The 16,735-nt window shown below is 49.1% G+C and overlaps 1 protein-coding gene across 1 annotated transcript; it reads right to left on the bottom strand.

Moving 5' to 3' along the window:
• Positions 1–10,968: 10,968 nt before the first annotated feature.
• HSP90AA1 (heat shock protein 90 alpha family class A member 1) lies at positions 10,969–16,347 on the bottom strand. Its single transcript, XM_066388202.1, has 11 exons — positions 16,190–16,347; positions 15,611–15,772; positions 15,149–15,515; positions 14,694–14,827; positions 14,109–14,429; positions 13,808–13,973; positions 13,320–13,510; positions 13,059–13,206; positions 12,596–12,864; positions 12,002–12,335; positions 10,969–11,731 (listed from the first exon to the last, which is right to left on the bottom strand). Exons 2-11 carry the CDS (start codon positions 15,770–15,772, stop codon positions 11,622–11,624), a joined length of 2,202 nt encoding a protein of 733 aa, XP_066244299.1. The 5' UTR covers positions 16,190–16,347; the 3' UTR covers positions 10,969–11,621.
• Between the last annotated feature and the right edge of the window lie 388 nt (positions 16,348–16,735).

Below are 16,735 nucleotides of genomic sequence, written 5' to 3'. Positions count from 1 at the left end.
GTTAGGGGAGCAACCAACTGTGAATCCTTGGCCCTGCCCCTTGTCCATCTTGGCCCCGCCCCCTTGCTCATCCAGACACCCAATCATGCTGCTGTGATTCTACAGCAGGAGGTTGAAAAACCCAAAAGCAAAACAGAAATGGAAGACAGGAGGGTGCATTTGTCACCCATCATCTGGCATCTTTTGATGGCTGGTTAAGTGTACCAGATATCAAAGGGTCGACGTGTTAATTTGACATTTTGTTAAAAGGTGAACATTTGACAAATTTCCCTAATGAATCTTTTTTTTTTTTTTTTTTTTTTTTTACAGAGGCAGAGATAGGGACAGACAGGAACGGAGAGAGATGAGAAGCATCAATCATCAGTTTCTCGTTGCGCGTTGTGACTTCTTAGCTGTTCATTGATTGCTTTCTCACATGTGCCTTGACTGCGGGCCTTCAGCAGACCGAGTAACCCCCTGCTGGAGCCAGCGACCTTGGGTCTAAGCTGGTGAGCTCTTTGCTCAAGCCAGATGAGCCCGCGCTCAAGCTGGCGACCTCGGGGTCTCGAACCTGGGTCCTTTCACATCCCAGTCCGACGCTCTATCCACTGCGCCACCACCTGGTCAGGCTTTTTTTTTTTTTTTTTTTACAGAAGCAGAGATAGACAGGGACAGACAGACAGGAACGGAGAGAGATGAGAAGCATCAATCATTAGTTTCTCGTTGCGCGTTGCGACTTCTTAGTTGTTCATTGATTGCTTTCTCATATGTGCCTTGACCGTGGGCCTTCAGCAGACCGAGTAACCCCTTGCTGGAGCCCAGCGACCTAGGGTCCAAGCCGGTGAGCTTTTTTTTGCTCAAACCAGATGAGCCTGCGCTCAAGCTGGCGACCTTGGGGTCTCGAACCTGGATCCTTCCGCATCCCAGTCCGACGCTCTATCTACTGCGCCACCGCCTGGTCAGGCCAGGCTTTTTTTTTTTTTTTTTAAGACTTTATTTATTCATTTTAGAGAGGAGAGAAGGAGGAGAGAGAGAGAGAGAGAGAAGAGGGGAGGAGCAGGAAGCATCAACTCCCATATGTGCCTTGACCAGGTAATCCCAGGGTTTTGAACCGGCGACCTCAGCATTCCAGGTCGACGCTTTATCCACTACGCCACCACAGGTCAGGCCCTAATGAGTCTTTTCAAACTTAACTTTGCACATAGAATGTCTAAGGCATTAGAAAAAAACACAGACTAGCAGAAACAATTTCTAAAAATAATACAAACGAAACGCCTGCCAACAAAGCAAGAACAGGAAAAAGATGATGGGTTGGGACCTTCCCCACACAGTCCCACACCCTGGGTCAGGGAGAGAGCAGCCCAGGCCTGCGAGCCCACCTCCACTCCTGGAGCCAGGCCCAGGAGGAGTGGCCGAGCGGGACGGGCCAGCTTCCTACCTGAGAGGTCTGCGAGCATCCGGGAGCAAGGACTGACTGCAAACGGAGCGTGGAGGTGACATTCGGAGAGCCAGCCGCTGAGAGCAGAGCAGGGTGGGGGAGCCCGCGGGCCTGGAGGGCAGAGGGCGGAGGAATCGGAGCAGACACAGCCAGCCCTTTGAGAAAGACGGTTTAGCTGACCTGCTCTCCTACCTGGACTACCGGAAGAAACATCACATGCCCCTTCTCTCTGTCAAAGAGAAAGCCGTTCAGCCCCCAGCCCCACCCCCACCGCCACCACGGGAAGAGGCGTGGTGGGGCTGCCGAGCTCGCAACACGTTGGCCTCAACTTAGCATTTCTACTTTAAAGGAAAAACATGTTTAAAACGTTCTCTTAACATTCAACAATTAACCAACAGTTCCAGTTCAAGAACAGGCGTCCTTTCCTGGCAGTAAATTTCTTCTGAAAGATTTCTTAAACTCCTCTTCCCAAAAGTGGTTTCCCAGCATACGTACATACATACATACACACACCCGCTATGTCATTCACACACACTTCTAACAAGAGCCCATCCTGGTGGGACACCTTCACCGTCTCCACAGCCAAGCCCGGGGCCAGGGGCTGTGCTCAGGAAGTACTCATTCATGTGTAATTGTCTAAGGGGAGAAGTCGGGGCTGAATGGGATCCCTCCTCCCAACTGCAGGTGGGTGCTCCAATGCGCATGCGTCTCCTTCTTTGGTAAGCTTGGTCTTCAGGGGGGACATTAAGGTCTGTATTTTGGTGCACAAATCATAAATTCCCTCCCTTCCTTCCTTCCTTCCTTCCTTCCTTCCTTTCTTCTTCCTTCCTTCCTTCCTTCCTTCCTTCTCCCTTCCTTCCTTCCTTCCTTCCTTCTACCTTCCTTCCTTCTCCCTTCCTTCCTTCCTTCCTCTTTCTTCTTTTCCCCCCTTCAGAACGCCTTCGTAACAAACTTGGTATTATTTTGACCAGACACGTTTTTTATACAATTGTTTTGAGATAGAACAAATTAAAAAGAAAAGTGGATTCCCGCCCCCAACCATTCTGCAATCTCCTGTCCCTATGCCACCTGGAAAAAAAGGGGGGGGGGTCAAAGCTTGTAACTCATGTTCAGACAATGTTGCCCAAGCCTTAAAGAGAAGAACGAGTTCCGATGCGTCCCCTTCTCGTTTTTCCTGGTATCTTTGAGCGGACCTCTCCAAAGTGCCTGGGCTCCTAGCACAGTCCATCGGATCACAAAGTTCTACACCCAAAAAAAGAAGAACCCCAGTTCAGGCTGGAGGAGTCCACAGAAAAGCATGTGCACAGCACCGTGGGGATCATATTTCTTGTTCTAAATCACTTTGCTATAGAGGAAACCACAGGTTAAAATAATATTTTGGAGAACTACTGAGCAGCTTTGCCTGCAGATGCTAATTAAGTGCAGGTTAATCCCAGGTGTTCTAGAATTCTGTGGGTTTGGGTGGTCCGGCGGGCCCACACTGCCCAAAAATAGGCTGGTTACTGAGGGCAAAGAAGGGGCAGTCCCCAGGACACCCTGCCACCACCACCTGGGCAGAGCTGGCCCGGGCCACTCCACTTTGGAAGTCAGCTGGGGCTGCCTCAATCCCTCATTCCTCATACCTGGGGGAAATGGAGGGACCCCACATCAGCACCCCCCCACACCAGGGGCTGCAAAGCAGGGACCCTAGCGCTAGAGGGTGGGGCGCCATCCTCAGTCTTCACTCCTCACAGTAGGGACCCCCTCACGGGGTGGGAGTGAGGTGTAGTGGTGCTGAAGGTCAGGGACACCCCCCACCCTCCTGGGGTACAACGTCCTCACTCCCACCAGGCAGGGACACCAGGCAGGAGCTCGGCTGGGCTGCCGGCGGCGGTGGGAGGGGACCTCAACCCCTTCTTTCTGGAGGAGGCACCCCTCTCCTATCCTGCTGGCATTTTTATTTTTTCTTAATTTTTTTATTTTTTAGCGAGAAAGAGACAATCAGACAGGAAGGGAGAGAGATGAGAAGCATCAGCTCGTATCTGCGCGCTTTAGTTGTTCTTGATCGCTTCTCATACGTGCCTGGACCAAGGGGAGCGGGAGGGGCTCAAGCCAAGAAAATGACTTCTAGCTCAAGCCAGGGACCTCAGGGTTTTGACCCTGGGACCTCAGCATCCCAGATCCATGCTCTATCTACAGCGCCACCACCAGTCAGGCTGGCCTGCACGTTTTTAACGAGCGCCCTCAGGGGATAGCAGCTGCGGAGAAAGACGCTGCAGGTGGCAGCACTTGGTCCGAGGAGCGCGCACCTGGCCAGCACACCTGGGCTCTCAGGGCCATGCCCTGCTGCCTGAGACTAGCGCGGGCCGGCCACAACTTCCCCGGCCCCCATTCAACCACCCAGGGTGGCAAGAAACTGGGGCGTGAGGGTGACCCCTAGTAGGGGTGCTGTCACTCAAGTTGGGCCACTGGCATCTGCTGGCCCCAGGTGATGCTTATTCAGAGCAGCTGGGGTTGGACTGCGAGGGTCCGTGCTCAGGGCACAGACTGACTGTCACTGCACCTACCTTCTGAATGGCAAGTCCATTCTGTGCCCAGAGTGGTTATCCCTGAGTCAAGAAGGAATGTCTTGGCCCTGGCCGGTTGGCTCAGTGGTAGAGCATCGGCCTGGCGTGCAGAAGTCTCAGGTTCGATTCCCGGCCAGGGCACAGAGGAGAAGCGCCCATTTGCTTCTCCACCCCTCCCCCTCTCCTTCCTCTCTGTCTCTCTCTTCCCCTCCCGCAGCCAAGGCTCCATTGGAGCAAAGATGGCCCGGGCGCTGGGGATGGCTCCGTGGCCTCTGCCTCAGGCACTAGAATGGCTCTGGTCCCGACAGAGCGACGCCCCAGATGGGCAGAGCATCGCCCCTGGTGGGCGTGCCGAGTGGATCCTGGTCGGGCGCGTGCGGGTGTCTGTCTGACTGTCTCCCCGTTTCCAGCTTCAGAAAAGTACAAAAAAAAAAAAGAATAAAAAAAAAGAAGGAACGTCTTGCAGGCGAGACCTGTGCTGTGTGACGTCACAGGCATCTCCATGGCACCTACGCACGCGGCCCGGGGAGCCGGGCTCCCTCCCGGTCAGCCCCACCGCTCCCCTGGCCTCTCCCGCCGTCCATGCTCACGCACGCTCACGGAGACCTTTTTTTTTTTTTTTTTTTTTTATTCTGAAGCTGGAAACGGGGAGAGACAGTCAGACAGACTCCCGCATGCGCCCGACCGGGATCCACCCGGCACGCCCACCAGGGGGCGACGCTCTGCCCACCAGGGGCGTGGCTGCGACCAGAGCCACTCTAGCGCCTGGGGCAGAGGCCAAGGAGCCATCCCCAGCGCCCGGGCCATCTTTGCTCCAATGGAGCCTTGGCTGCGGGAGGGGAAGAGAGAGACAGAGAGGAAGGGGGGGGGGGTGGAGAAGCAAATGGACGCTTCTCCTATGTGCCCTGGCCGGGAATCGAACCCGGGTCCCCCGCACGCCAGGCTGACGCTCTACCGCTGAGCCAACCGGCCAGGGCCGGAGACCTTTTCAAGGACATATTTTTGCCACTAAACCTTGAGTGACTCCCGTTCCCTGCGACGTCCACGCCCTTTCACGTGGCCCCACTCTCCCCTCCTGAGAGCTGCGCCAGAGGGGCGGCCTTGCCCACCTCTAGTTTCGGGAGGCACCGAGCTCCCTCCCCTCCCACCACCCACAGCTCTGACTTTGGCGGGAGAGGCATCTACCACCCCTCCTCCACCCCCGCTAGCTTAACCTCTACGCGGCTTAGTTTGGCACCTCCTTCAGGAAGCCTTCCTTGACCTCCATGAGCCCTCAGCAGGCCAGACCAGCCTCTCTAGGAAGTGTTGATTGCAACATGGCTCCTTAGAATGTCCTCCTCTGAGCCCAGGGACTTTCAATTCCAGTCTCCCCCATGGTCGGCACAGTAACTGTTCAACAATATATTTTGAATGAATGATGAACGGGTGAATTAAAGATGCCACAAATAATGTTAGCTGCTCTCATCTTTTATAAAGCAATTTTTGAAGTCAAGCAGTATGGATCTCCAACTTTGTCCTTTTTCAAGATTGTTTTGCTCTTCTGGAGCAAAACATTTCTATTCAAATTTTGGAATTGCCTTGTCAATTTCTGGGGGGGATGCCAGCTGGAATTTTGATAAGAATTGTGTTGAGCCTGACCTGTGGTGGCGCAGTGGATAAAGCATCGACCTGGAAATGCTGAGGTCGCTGGTTCAAAACCCTGGGCTTGCCTGGTCAAGGCACATATGGGATTTGATGCTTCCAGCTCCTCCCCCCCTTCTCTCTCTCTGTCTCTCTCTCCTCTCTGCCTCTCCTCTCTAAAATGAATAAATAAAATTAAAAAAAAGAATCATACACACTTACAAAATAAAACTTTATAAAAAATTTAAAAAAATTGTGTTGAGCCCTGGCTGGGTAGCTCAGATGGAGGGAGTAATGTCCAGATACACCAAGGTTGCGGGTTCGATCCCCAGTCAGGGCACATACAAGAAGCAACCAGTGCCTGACCTGTGGTGGCGCAGTGGATGGAGCATCGACCTGGAAACACTGAGGTTGCCGGTTCAAAGCCCTGGGCTTGCCTGGTCAAGGCACATATGGGAGTTGATGCTTCCTGCTCCTCCCTCCTTCTCTCTCTCTCTCTCTCTCTCTCCCTTCTCATAATGAATAAATAAAATCTTAAAAAAAAAAAAAGAAAAAAGAAAAAAAAAAAAAAAAAAAAAAAAAGAAGCAACCAGTGAATGCACATCTAAATGGAATAACAAATCGATGTTTCTGTCTTTCTCTCCCCCTCCCCCCTCTCTCTAAAATCAATAAATTAAAAAAATTAAACAGTAACAAAAAAAGGAATTGAGTTGAATCTGTGAACAACCTGGAGTGTATTCTTGACAATGTTATTTATACCTTCCAATCCACGAGCAGGGGATATCTTTTATTAAGTCTTCTTTGTTTTAACAAAGTTTTGTTGTTTTCCAAGTGTGATTCATACATTTGTTAAATTTATGTCTAAGTATTTTCAATGCTATTGTAAAAAATGAACTACTTTCTTAATTTTATTTTTGGGTTGTTCATTGCTAGTGTATAGAAATACAATTAATTTTTAAATATTGATCTTGTATGCTACAACCTCGCCAAACTTGTTCTAATAGGGGTGTGTGTGTGTGTGTGTGTGTGTGTGTATTCCTTATGATTTTCTATATACATAATCATGTCATCCACAAACAGAGATAATTTTTACTCCTTCCTGTCCAGTCAGGATGCCTTCTTTTTCCTTCTCTTGACTAATGGCCCAGGCTCCAACCTCCAGTGCAGTGTTGAATAGAACTGGCTAGAACGAATATCCTGCCTTATTCCGACTTGTGCATTTAATGATGGTACAAAGTACCTGAATTATGTCTGAGTTATAAAGACACTGTAAGGAACAGAAGCGCTTACAGATGAAACGATGTGGTGAAATCCAGGAGGTGCTTCCGAAAGCGGGGGGGGGGGGGGGGGGGGACACATTTCAGGGCTGGTGGTTCCATCCGCTCAACCATGTAACAAGCAGGTAGCTGATCTATCAATTCTTTGTCATTCTGATCTGTTAGGGTTTTTTTGTTTTTGTTTTTAAATCTGGAATGTAAAAAAATACAACAGTGCTTTTTTTAGAGCCGATTTCCATGTCTAGAATATTCATTGTTGACGTCAAGTGTTGAGGCCGTAAAGTACTTTCATAAGAAGATGATGTCTGTTCTAAGCGGACAGATAGCCTTGGCAGATGCTCCCTCTGCTCCCTGGCTCTGCATCTGATCACAGAATCTTTGTTCAGATTTTAATGGGGTTATTATTAGGCTGTGACTCACTGAAAGCCCTGCTTCCTGCAATGTTTGTTCCCAGGGAGGTGAAGTGATGTTCCTTCCTACAGAAGAGTCATCTGTAATCACACTTTCAAAGGTCGGAGCAGATCTTGAAGGCTTTAAAAAGGGAACAAAAGCTTTCCTAAATCACAGGTAGTCCTGGGTTACAAATGAGATAGGTTCTGTAGGTTTGTTCTTAAGTTGAATGTGTAAGTTGGAACAGGTACATTAACCTATTACTGTTTATTACTGTTAGTCTTTTTTTTTAATTTTATTTATTCATTTTTAGAGAGGAGAGAGAGAGACAGAGAGGAAGAGAGAGGAGACAGAGACAGAGAGAAGGGGGGAGGAGCTGGAAGCATCCACTCCCATATGTGCCTTGACCAGGCAAGCCCAGGGTTTCGAACCGGCGACCTCAGCATTTCCAGGTAGACGCTTTATCCACTGCGCCACCATGGTCAGGCTTACATTAACCTATTAAAGCAACTCAGACAGATGTTTGTCTTATTAATGTAGTATTTATTTTTACCTTTCTGACATTTTCAAACCTATAGAATCTATCTTGTTAGTAACCCGAGGACTGCCTCTATACAAAATTATTTAAACAAATTGCCACCCTACTCCCCTTTGTTGCAATGAGGTCAGCTTCATGTCAGCAGTCACCCCCTTCCAGGGGTCTCCCCAAACCTTGTCCTGCCAGCAGTGAGTCCCGCTGTCCTTATACTTCTGCTGGGGTCTTCACGGCCCTCTGTGTAGCTGCCATCGCTGCTTTGCTCTGCCTGCCTTCCGCAATGATGCTGTTTTCTGTGTGACCAGCAAACTGCGTGGGGCTGGTTCTTAGTGGGTGTCCAATAGAAACTTGATAACTATGTGCATGGCAGCGATAACTAGAGGTTCAGATGAGAGACAGTGAGGGTGGAAGTAGTCTGGAAAACTTCCTGGAGGAGGTGAGGCTTAGACTGCAGCTTGCTGGATGACAATGCACTTGAGGACAATATCTGTGGTAGAAGTGAGCCTGAGTATGGTGACCTCATAGGACAGGGAGGAAAGGTCCCACCTGAGTAGATGAGTCTTTGGAAGTAATGGCTGTCCGTTTTGTGTCAGGCACCTGCTAAGTTCACTTACCTAGAAAATGGCAGAACAGCCTTGAAGGTATTCTCTCTCTCCTTTAATATATATTTTATTGATTTTAGAGAGAGAAAAAGGGGGAGGGAGGGAGGGAGAGGGAGAGGGAGAGGGAGAGAGAGAGAGAGAGAGAGAGGAGCATCCATCTGTTCCTGTATGTGCCTGGACTGGGGATTGAACCAGCAACCTCTGCACTTTGGGATGATCCTCTAACCAACTGAACGAAGGTGCAATCTCTAATTTACAAATGAGATAAGAATGCAAGGATCCAGCAACTTGCTCAAGGTTACTTTTCTTTTTTTTTAAATTTAATTTTATTTTTTACATTTTTATTTATTCATTCTTTTTAGAGAGAGGAGACACAGAGAGAGAAAGAGAGAGAGGAAAGAGATAGAAAGACAGAGAGAGGGGCAGGAAGCATCAACTCCCATATGTGCCTTGACTAGGCAAGCCTGGGATTTTGAACCGGCGACCTCAGCATTCCAGGTGGACACTTTTACCCACTGTGCCATCACAAGGTCAGGCTACTTTTCTTTTTTTTAATGATTGATTTTAGATAAAGAGGAAGAGGGAGAGAGAAAGAGGCAGGCAGGCAGACACACAAAAATATTGATCTGTTCTTGCATGTGCCCTGACCAGGTATCGAACCCACAACATTTGTGTATCAGGACAACGCTCCTACCAACCAAGCTCTCCAGCCAGGGCTCAAGGTCACTGTGAACACCAGTAGACTGTCTTTTACATCCTTTTTTTTTTTTAATTTTGCTATTTAGGTATAGTGCATCATTAAATTCAGCCATTTTAAGTATTAATACATTTAAAGCTCTATGGATTTTAATAAATATGTACACCCACATAGTCATCACCTTAAGTTTTTGGACACTTCCAAATGTTCCCCCTGCCCCTTGACAATCAATCTCACTAGGACTGCTGGCCCCAGGCCACCCACTTACCCACTTTCTGATGTAGTTTGACTTTTCTAGAATTTTATGAAAATGAAATCACATAGCACGTAGCTTTTTGTGACTGGATCCTTCCACTCAGCGTAATTCTTTTCAGGACAATTCACATCTCAACACTACTGGGTGGGTCTTCCAATGGTGAACCTGGGTCTCCGGTTGCCTCGGCCTCTGATGATTTTAGTTCCTTGTCCAGATGTTGCAAAGCCTTTGTGACATGTACTTCTGTTCAGTAGGCTACTGTGAATAAACAAGGATTTAATGATTGTTGCTAACATAAATTCAATTGGTTTTTGTATCTTGATCTTCTATCCTGGGACTTTGCTAAATTCACGTATTAGTTCTCAGACTGTTTCTGTAGGTTCCTCAGTGCTTGTCTACAACCAAGTCACCTGTGAATAAATTTCATCTTTTCCAGTCCACTCCCATCTTTGCTTTTCAAGAACTGACTCCTCTCCTCAGCAGGAGGGGACTAGACACATTGGGCTGAACCAGGTGAGGGACCCCTGGGGGTGTTTTTGTGGGATGCCAGCATGGTGTGTCTGCCCCCTCACTGGGCTGGGCACCCTCCTTCTGGGCGGTCCCATTCTCAGTACAGAGGTTACCAGGGACAGTTCCGGATACACAGTAATTGTCTGTTTGCCAGAAATGCTTTTATAAAGGCCCCCAGTTTGCAGACTCCCTCAAATGCCTGCTGCTTTGAGTTGAAGGCAATCTTGCGTGTTCTGAGGAGACACAGAACCTCCCCTGCCCTGCCCTCCTTGGCCCAGTTGCCCCAGTCCACCCCCTTCCTCCAGCTGCTGACCTCTCAGTAGGCACAACAGCAAAGAGCCTATGGGCTTTGGAGTTAACTGTGGCCTCAAATACTGGTAACTCAATTGAAGTAATTCCTAAGAACTTCAGCCTCCGAGGATGTTAAGGCCTAAATGTGGTTAATGTTGACAGGGACTCAGACCACTGAGCGCTAGGGCACTGCCTTTCTCAGTGTGTGGGACCCCACGCTCTGCCTTGTCTGTTTGTTCCCATCACCTTTTAATAGGTGATCTCAGACTCCCAACCCAAATCCTATACGGACCTGCTACCAATTTTTCTAAAAATCAACTTCGTATTGTTAAGACTTGAATTCAGCCATCACCACCCCAAGCCCCCAGAAAACAGGTGCTCCCTTTCAAAGGTCACTCTTCCCACCTGCAGCTTAGCCACCAGCAGCCCTCTTGCCTGAAGCTCAATGAAGCAGAAAGAACAAGGCAAGGCATCAGGGAGACGGTGGTAAGCAGATTTGATCAATTACTGAGGCATTAGGCCAAGGTTTTAAGGGCTATATTTAGAATGTAAGGTGTTCCACAAAGGCCATCAAAAAGCAGCTTGGACATGAAAACCGTGAGGGAAAATGTTTATTAGAAAATGTATTACATGGAGACAGGAAGTGTCTGATCGACATCCTCCCACATCTGCCACCTGTGTACCCTGGAAGGTCCCAGGAAGACTCCGGTCAGTGTAAATGGTCTTGTGTTCCTTGAATCTTCTCCGAAGCAAGATGTGTACATCTAATACTCTTGTATACTGTCATCTAACCTCCCAGCCCGCCAAATAAAACATTTCCAAAAAAACCTTTTTTAATGTCTTATATTTGCCAGTCTTTTAAAAGCACAATGTCACTTGAGCACATTTCCATTCACAAATCTTGCTCTGAGTTAGTTTTGAAAGGCTTTACAACATGCCAAGTCAGCTTATATTTTTGCTACTCTAAACACCACTTTTCTTTGGAAACAAGCCCTACAGATAGTTACTGCCATCCAGTAGGCTGGGCTCAGCATACTAATTTCTAGAGGCCATACATGCAGTCAATAGCTATAGGGATGGAAGGTTCAGAAAGCAGGTCCTAGGGGATGCAAGTTGTTTTAACCTCGTATGCGTATCTCAGGACACTTCAGTGACAAAAGCTTTGTCTACCTAGGAATCCACTTGAGAGCTCAACACTTTAGACCACAAAACTAACATTAGGTCACACACACAACAAAAAACCTCACTCTGCTAAAATAAGCCAACGTGAAACTAAAGAAACTAGCTCTTCTTTAGTGCCAAAGTATCACAGTATCATACACTTGGAAGTGGAAAGAGACCTTATTCTTTCCTTAAGTAGTTGTCATGCCATACAGACTTTTTAAATGTTAACAAAAATAAAGAAAAAAGTCCTTGAAAATATATTATCCAAGGGAATGAAGGTGAAGAATTGAGCATGTGAGTCATTCCTTGGGCGAGCTTAGTCCACTTCCTCCATGCGTGACGTGTCATCGTCCCCCTCCAGGGGCGGCATCTCTTCCGTCACAGCAGCGCTGCTCTCCTCCGCCGCGGGGTCGTCCTCATCGATACCTTTTCAGAAATAAAAGCCATGTTTAGTTTCCTTATAGACCAGCTACTACCACCAGCATTCTCGCCAGCTCCAAGGCCGGGCACTGCAGTCCAGGGCACAGGCCCCTTAGTCCCCCTCTCCAGCCCTTGTGGGTCAGGAGGCTTATTTATCTGTCTCTTCAACGTGGGACTTGTGTTCGCCAAGCTGGATGAGATAATCCAATTGTGCTTAGCTAAAATTTACCCCCTTTCAACAGTCAAGTTTAAGTGTTTCTGACAACACTGGCTTACCAAGCCCGAGTTTGATCATCCTGTAGATCCGATTGGCGTGTGTCTGGGGGTCCTCCAGGCTGAAGCCCGACGACAGCAGGGCAGTCTCGTAGAGGAGGATGACCAGGTCCTTCACAGACTTGTCGTTCTTGTCTGCCTCCGCCTTCTGCCTCAAGGTCTCGATGATGGAATGGTCGGGGTTTATCTCCAGGTGTTTCTTCGCTGCCATGTAGCCCATTGTGGAGTTGTCTCTCAGGGCTTGAGCCTTCATGATTCTTTCCATGTTCGCCGTCCAGCCGTATGTGCTTGTGACAATGCAGCATGGGGATGTCACCAATCGGTTTGACACGACCACCTGTAGTCAAAGTATTAAAATGATGACCAAGCTCAGGCTGAAGTTTTCTACCCACTAAGAGAACTTAGAAGTAAGGGACCATGTGTGGCTTAACTTTGAAAAACGCCAAACATTACCCAAAACCTATGTATTCTTACTCATCAATGTCACCGTTCATTTTCTAAATAAAATAAATCTATATTCTAGATTAAAAAAAAAAAATCCCCAAACCAAAATCCACCTAACATTTTTCTAAAGCAGGATACATTAAATTCACATACCTTTTCTACTTTTTTCTCCAAGATGTCCTTCATGATTTTGCAGAGGTTTTCAAACTTAGTTTTTTTCTCTTCTTGTTTCTTTTTCTCTTCTTCATCTTCTGGAAGTTCCAAGCCCTCTTTGGTGACTGACACTAAAGTCTTCCCCTCAAACTCCTTCAGCTGCTGCACACAGTACTCGTCGATAGGCTCGATCATGTAGATCACTTCCAGGCCGTGCTTCCGAAGCCGCTCCACAAAGGCTGAGTTAGCGACCTGGTCCTTGGTCTCCCCTAGCAATGAAAGATTCTTCTCAGACTTTCCACAGGAAGCGGTTTCATTCCCTTTGACTTTTGCTATCTAGTCAGATCAAACCCCCAGATGTGGCCGGCTCGTATTAACTGTATATGCAGGGCCACCGTCGTAGAAACACTCACAGTTCCTAGGAGGTTACAAGAACACGACTTACACACTTACTGCCCATTACCTGTGATGTAGTAGATGTGTTTCTGGTTCTCCTTCATTCTGGTGCAATAGTCCTTGAGGGAAACCATCTCATCACCAGAAGCAGACGTGTAGTATCTCAACAGCTCTGAGAGCTTCTTCCGATTTTGAGAGTCCTCATGTATTCCAAGCTGAAAGATAACATTAGCTTTAGAAAAAATTGTTCTGCATTAAAAAAAATGTGTATTTAAAATTTAAGCCAGTTTCATTATTGCTATTAGTGCTCAAGCACGTTTATACCAACCTTAATGTTTTTAGAGAACTGCTCATAAAACTTTTTGTAGTTCTCCTTATCTTCTGCCAGTTCAGTGAACAGTTCCAAGCATTTTTTTACCAAATTTTTCCTGATAACTTTCAAAATTTTGCTTTGTTGCAACATCTCCCGGGAAATATTTAGAGGGAGATCCTCAGAGTCCACCACACCTCTAATGAAGTCTGAAAGAATGAATATAAAGACAAAAGTCACTCTAGTGACAAAAAATCAAATAGGTAAACTCCACCAACCAAAGATGAGTGAATCCCCCTACCCAGGACACAGTCTAAAGTCGAGGTCCCGCCTGTTAAGAGCCTCGTCCTGCAGTACTAAGGCTGCGGGTTCGATCTCCAAAGCACAGAGGAAAAATGATCAATAAATGCACATCTAAGTGAAACAACCCCCACCCCAAAACAGACAGCATGAATTTTTAATTTAACCAGTGACAGTGACCACTCTTTAAACCCAACTCTACTTACTCAGATACTCAGGGATCAGCTCCTCGCAGTTATCCATGATGAAAACTCGGCGAACGTACAACTTAATGTTGTTCTTTTTCTTTCTGTTTTCAAAGAGGTCAAACGGAGCACGTCTTGGGACAAAAAGAAGAGCTCTGAATTCCAACTGTCCCTCAACTGAAAAATGCTGTAATAAAACACACGTGAAGTCATGGTCAGGTCAAGCATGGGCAGGTCGTAACAGAGGGCTGTGGGCGAGGGCCTGACGTTTCCGGCAGAGCCTGCAGGGGCAGCCCGGTTTGGACACTCAGCAGTCTCTCACCTTTACTGCCAGGTGATCCTCCCAGTCGTTAGTCAGGCTCTTGTAGAACTCCCCATATTCTTCATTAGTGATGTCGTCTGGATTTCTGGTCCATATTGGCTTTGTTTTGTTCAATTCTTCTTGATCGATGTACTTCTCCTTGATCTTCTTCTTCTTCTTCTTGTCACCATCCTTCTTTTCTTCTTCCTCTTCGTCAGAACCAACATCTTGGATTTCAGGTTTGTCATCAGATTCCTTTTCTTCTTTTTCTTTCTCTTCCTCTTTCTCCTCCTTTTCTTCAGCCTCATCATCACTGACTTCCTTATCTCGTTCCTTCTCCACCTGCAAAAACAGGACAAAATCTCAATCTGAATGAAAAAATTAAATGGAGCAGGCAGACTACAGCAAAGCCCAAATTAGCTAAGCTAAGAAACATTAACCAAGAAACCTCTCATCAATACTTGATGTATTTAACTAAATATAGCCCTGGGTACCTGCTGCACAGTAAAACAGAACTTCAGACTAGTCCAATCCAGTCAATTATTGCAAACTTGGGTCTCTGCCTTAACAACAGATCTTTTGAACTAAGGACATTCAGAAACTTACAAAAAGAGTGATGGGGTAGCCAATGAATTGAGAGTGTTTCTTCACGATCTCCTTGATCCTTCTCTCCTCCAAGTATTCAGTCTGATCCTCCTTCAGGTGCAGGATAACCTTAGTTCCACGACCCATGGGTTCCCCTAGAAGGGAAACAGGGAAACCAATTCAACTTCAATTTTGTGGCAAATCAAGGTAAAAAATTCACAATCTATTCAGCTCTGAATACCGCACTTCACACTTCTTGAACAAGCCTACAAAGCAGAGTTCACAGTTACTGGATGGAGTAGCTGCAGTTAGCCACCTCGCCCATAACTGCGATCTCAGGCTTTGCTCTACCACCTGCCCACCAGCTTGTTCCCCAACTCAGGCCAATCTCACAGCCTCTTCCGGAGGTCCAGTGCTTCCCCACCCTACTTCCAGACCACTGACTTCATCAGCACAGCACGCCACCAGGAGCCTACCTGTGTCAGTCCTAACTGTGAACGATCCTCCTGCAGAAGACTCCCAGGCATACTGCTCGTCGTCATTATGTTTGGTGATGACGGTCACCTTTTCAGCAACCAAATAGGCCGAGTAAAACCCGACACCAAACTGGCCAATCATAGAGATATCAGCACCAGCCTGCAAAGCTTCCATGAACGCTTTGGTTCCAGACTTAGCGATGGTACCCAGGTTATTGATCAAATCGGCCTTGGTCATTCCAATTCCAGTATCCACAATAGTGAGGGTTCGATCTTGTTTGTTTGGAATGAGATTAATGTGTAGCTCTTTCCCAGAGTCTAGTTTACTGGGATCCGTCAAGCTTTCATATCTGATCTTATCCAGAGCCTATCAAAAAATACATATGGGTAAGCACAACCGCCCCTAGGTGGTGAAAATTACGCGGAACCCAAAAAGCCCAGCTCTGCGGGAAATCGACTTACGTCTGACGAATTTGAGATCAGCTCCCTCAGAAAGATCTCCTTATTCGAGTAGAAAGTGTTGATGATCAGTGACATCAACTGGGCGATCTCCGCCTGGAAGGCGAACGTCTCCACCTCCTCCTCCTCCATCGGCTGGTCGTGGGCCTGGGTGTCCTCGGGCATCTGCAGGCGACAGGCGCCGGCCGGTTGGAGCCCCGCAGCGCGTCCCCCACGGCGCCGCCGGGGATCCCGGAGACGCCGAGTCGCAGGAACCCGAGAACGGGAGGCGGCCGACAAAAGGATGACCTCATTCCTCCCACCGCGCCGCTGCGGCAGCGCGCGCCCGCCCGCGGGGCCCTCGCTCGCGGGCCTCGGACCCCGGGCGGCCGCCGCGCTGTGGCTCGGCCGGGACGCCCCGCCAGCCCCGGGACAGCCCTCCCGCCGGGCCCCGCGCCGCCGGGCCGGCCATCATCGCATCGGGCCCGAGGCCTCCGGGGCGGAGCGAGGCCGCCCGCCCCCCAAGCGCGGCCGAGGGTCCCCCGGCCGCTGGGCCGCACTGCCCGCCCCCCAAGCCCCCCGTCCCCCCGACCGCCCCCTCACCTTGGCTAAGCGATGGCACAGGATCCGCAGGGACGCAACACCAGATCGCAGAAGCAACTGGCGCGCAGTCCCCGCGCCCTCCTTATATAGACTTGGGCCCGCCCTACGTGCGCGGCGCCTTTTCCAGAAGCCTCCCGAACCTTCCGGAAGAACCCTCCCCAACCTCCGCCGCGGGCCGCGCGCCCGCGCCTGCGCCTGCGCCATGGCCGCCGCCCACGCCTCCTCGCCGCCGCCGCTGCAGCGCGGCTGCGCAGCCGGGAATTCTCGGGAAGGTCCCGCGCCTGCGGGGCCGCCGCCCCAGTCCGGCCCCCCGTGCGTTGTCCGTCCTGCGTCCCGACAGCTCGCGCGGGCGGGAGGGGACCCCGTAGGCGCGGGGTTGGACCGGGACCGGGGCCGGCGCTCGCGCTGCGGTGAAGTCCGTAAAAGTGAACTTGTCATTCTTGCGAGTCCCCATGGCGGGTCAGCTGCGGGGATTAAATGGAAGGCGGATCCCCCGATTCCCGCTGGCGGCCCTCGCGGCCTCGGAACCGGGTCGCCCAGCGTCAG

Source organism: Saccopteryx leptura, chromosome 6 (assembly GCF_036850995.1).
Source record: "Saccopteryx leptura isolate mSacLep1 chromosome 6, mSacLep1_pri_phased_curated, whole genome shotgun sequence".
NCBI lineage: Eukaryota > Metazoa > Chordata > Mammalia > Chiroptera > Emballonuridae > Saccopteryx > Saccopteryx leptura.
Note: the sequence above shows the minus strand (reverse complement) of the source record. Positions and strands in the feature narration are given on the sequence as shown.

Excerpts from the sequence above, each read along its gene's own strand:
- HSP90AA1 (XM_066388202.1), bottom strand. The coding sequence starts at position 15,772 with ATGCCCGAGGACACCCAGGCCCACGACCAGCCGATGGAGGAGGAGGAG. Across the intron at positions 14,828-15,148 it reads CACAGTTAGGACTGACACAG|GGGAACCCATGGGTCGTGGA; the intron begins GTAGGCTCCTGG and ends TTTCCCTTCTAG. Across the intron at positions 11,732-12,001 it reads GATGATCAAACTCGGGCTTG|GTATCGATGAGGACGACCCC; the intron begins GTAAGCCAGTGT and ends ATTTCTGAAAAG.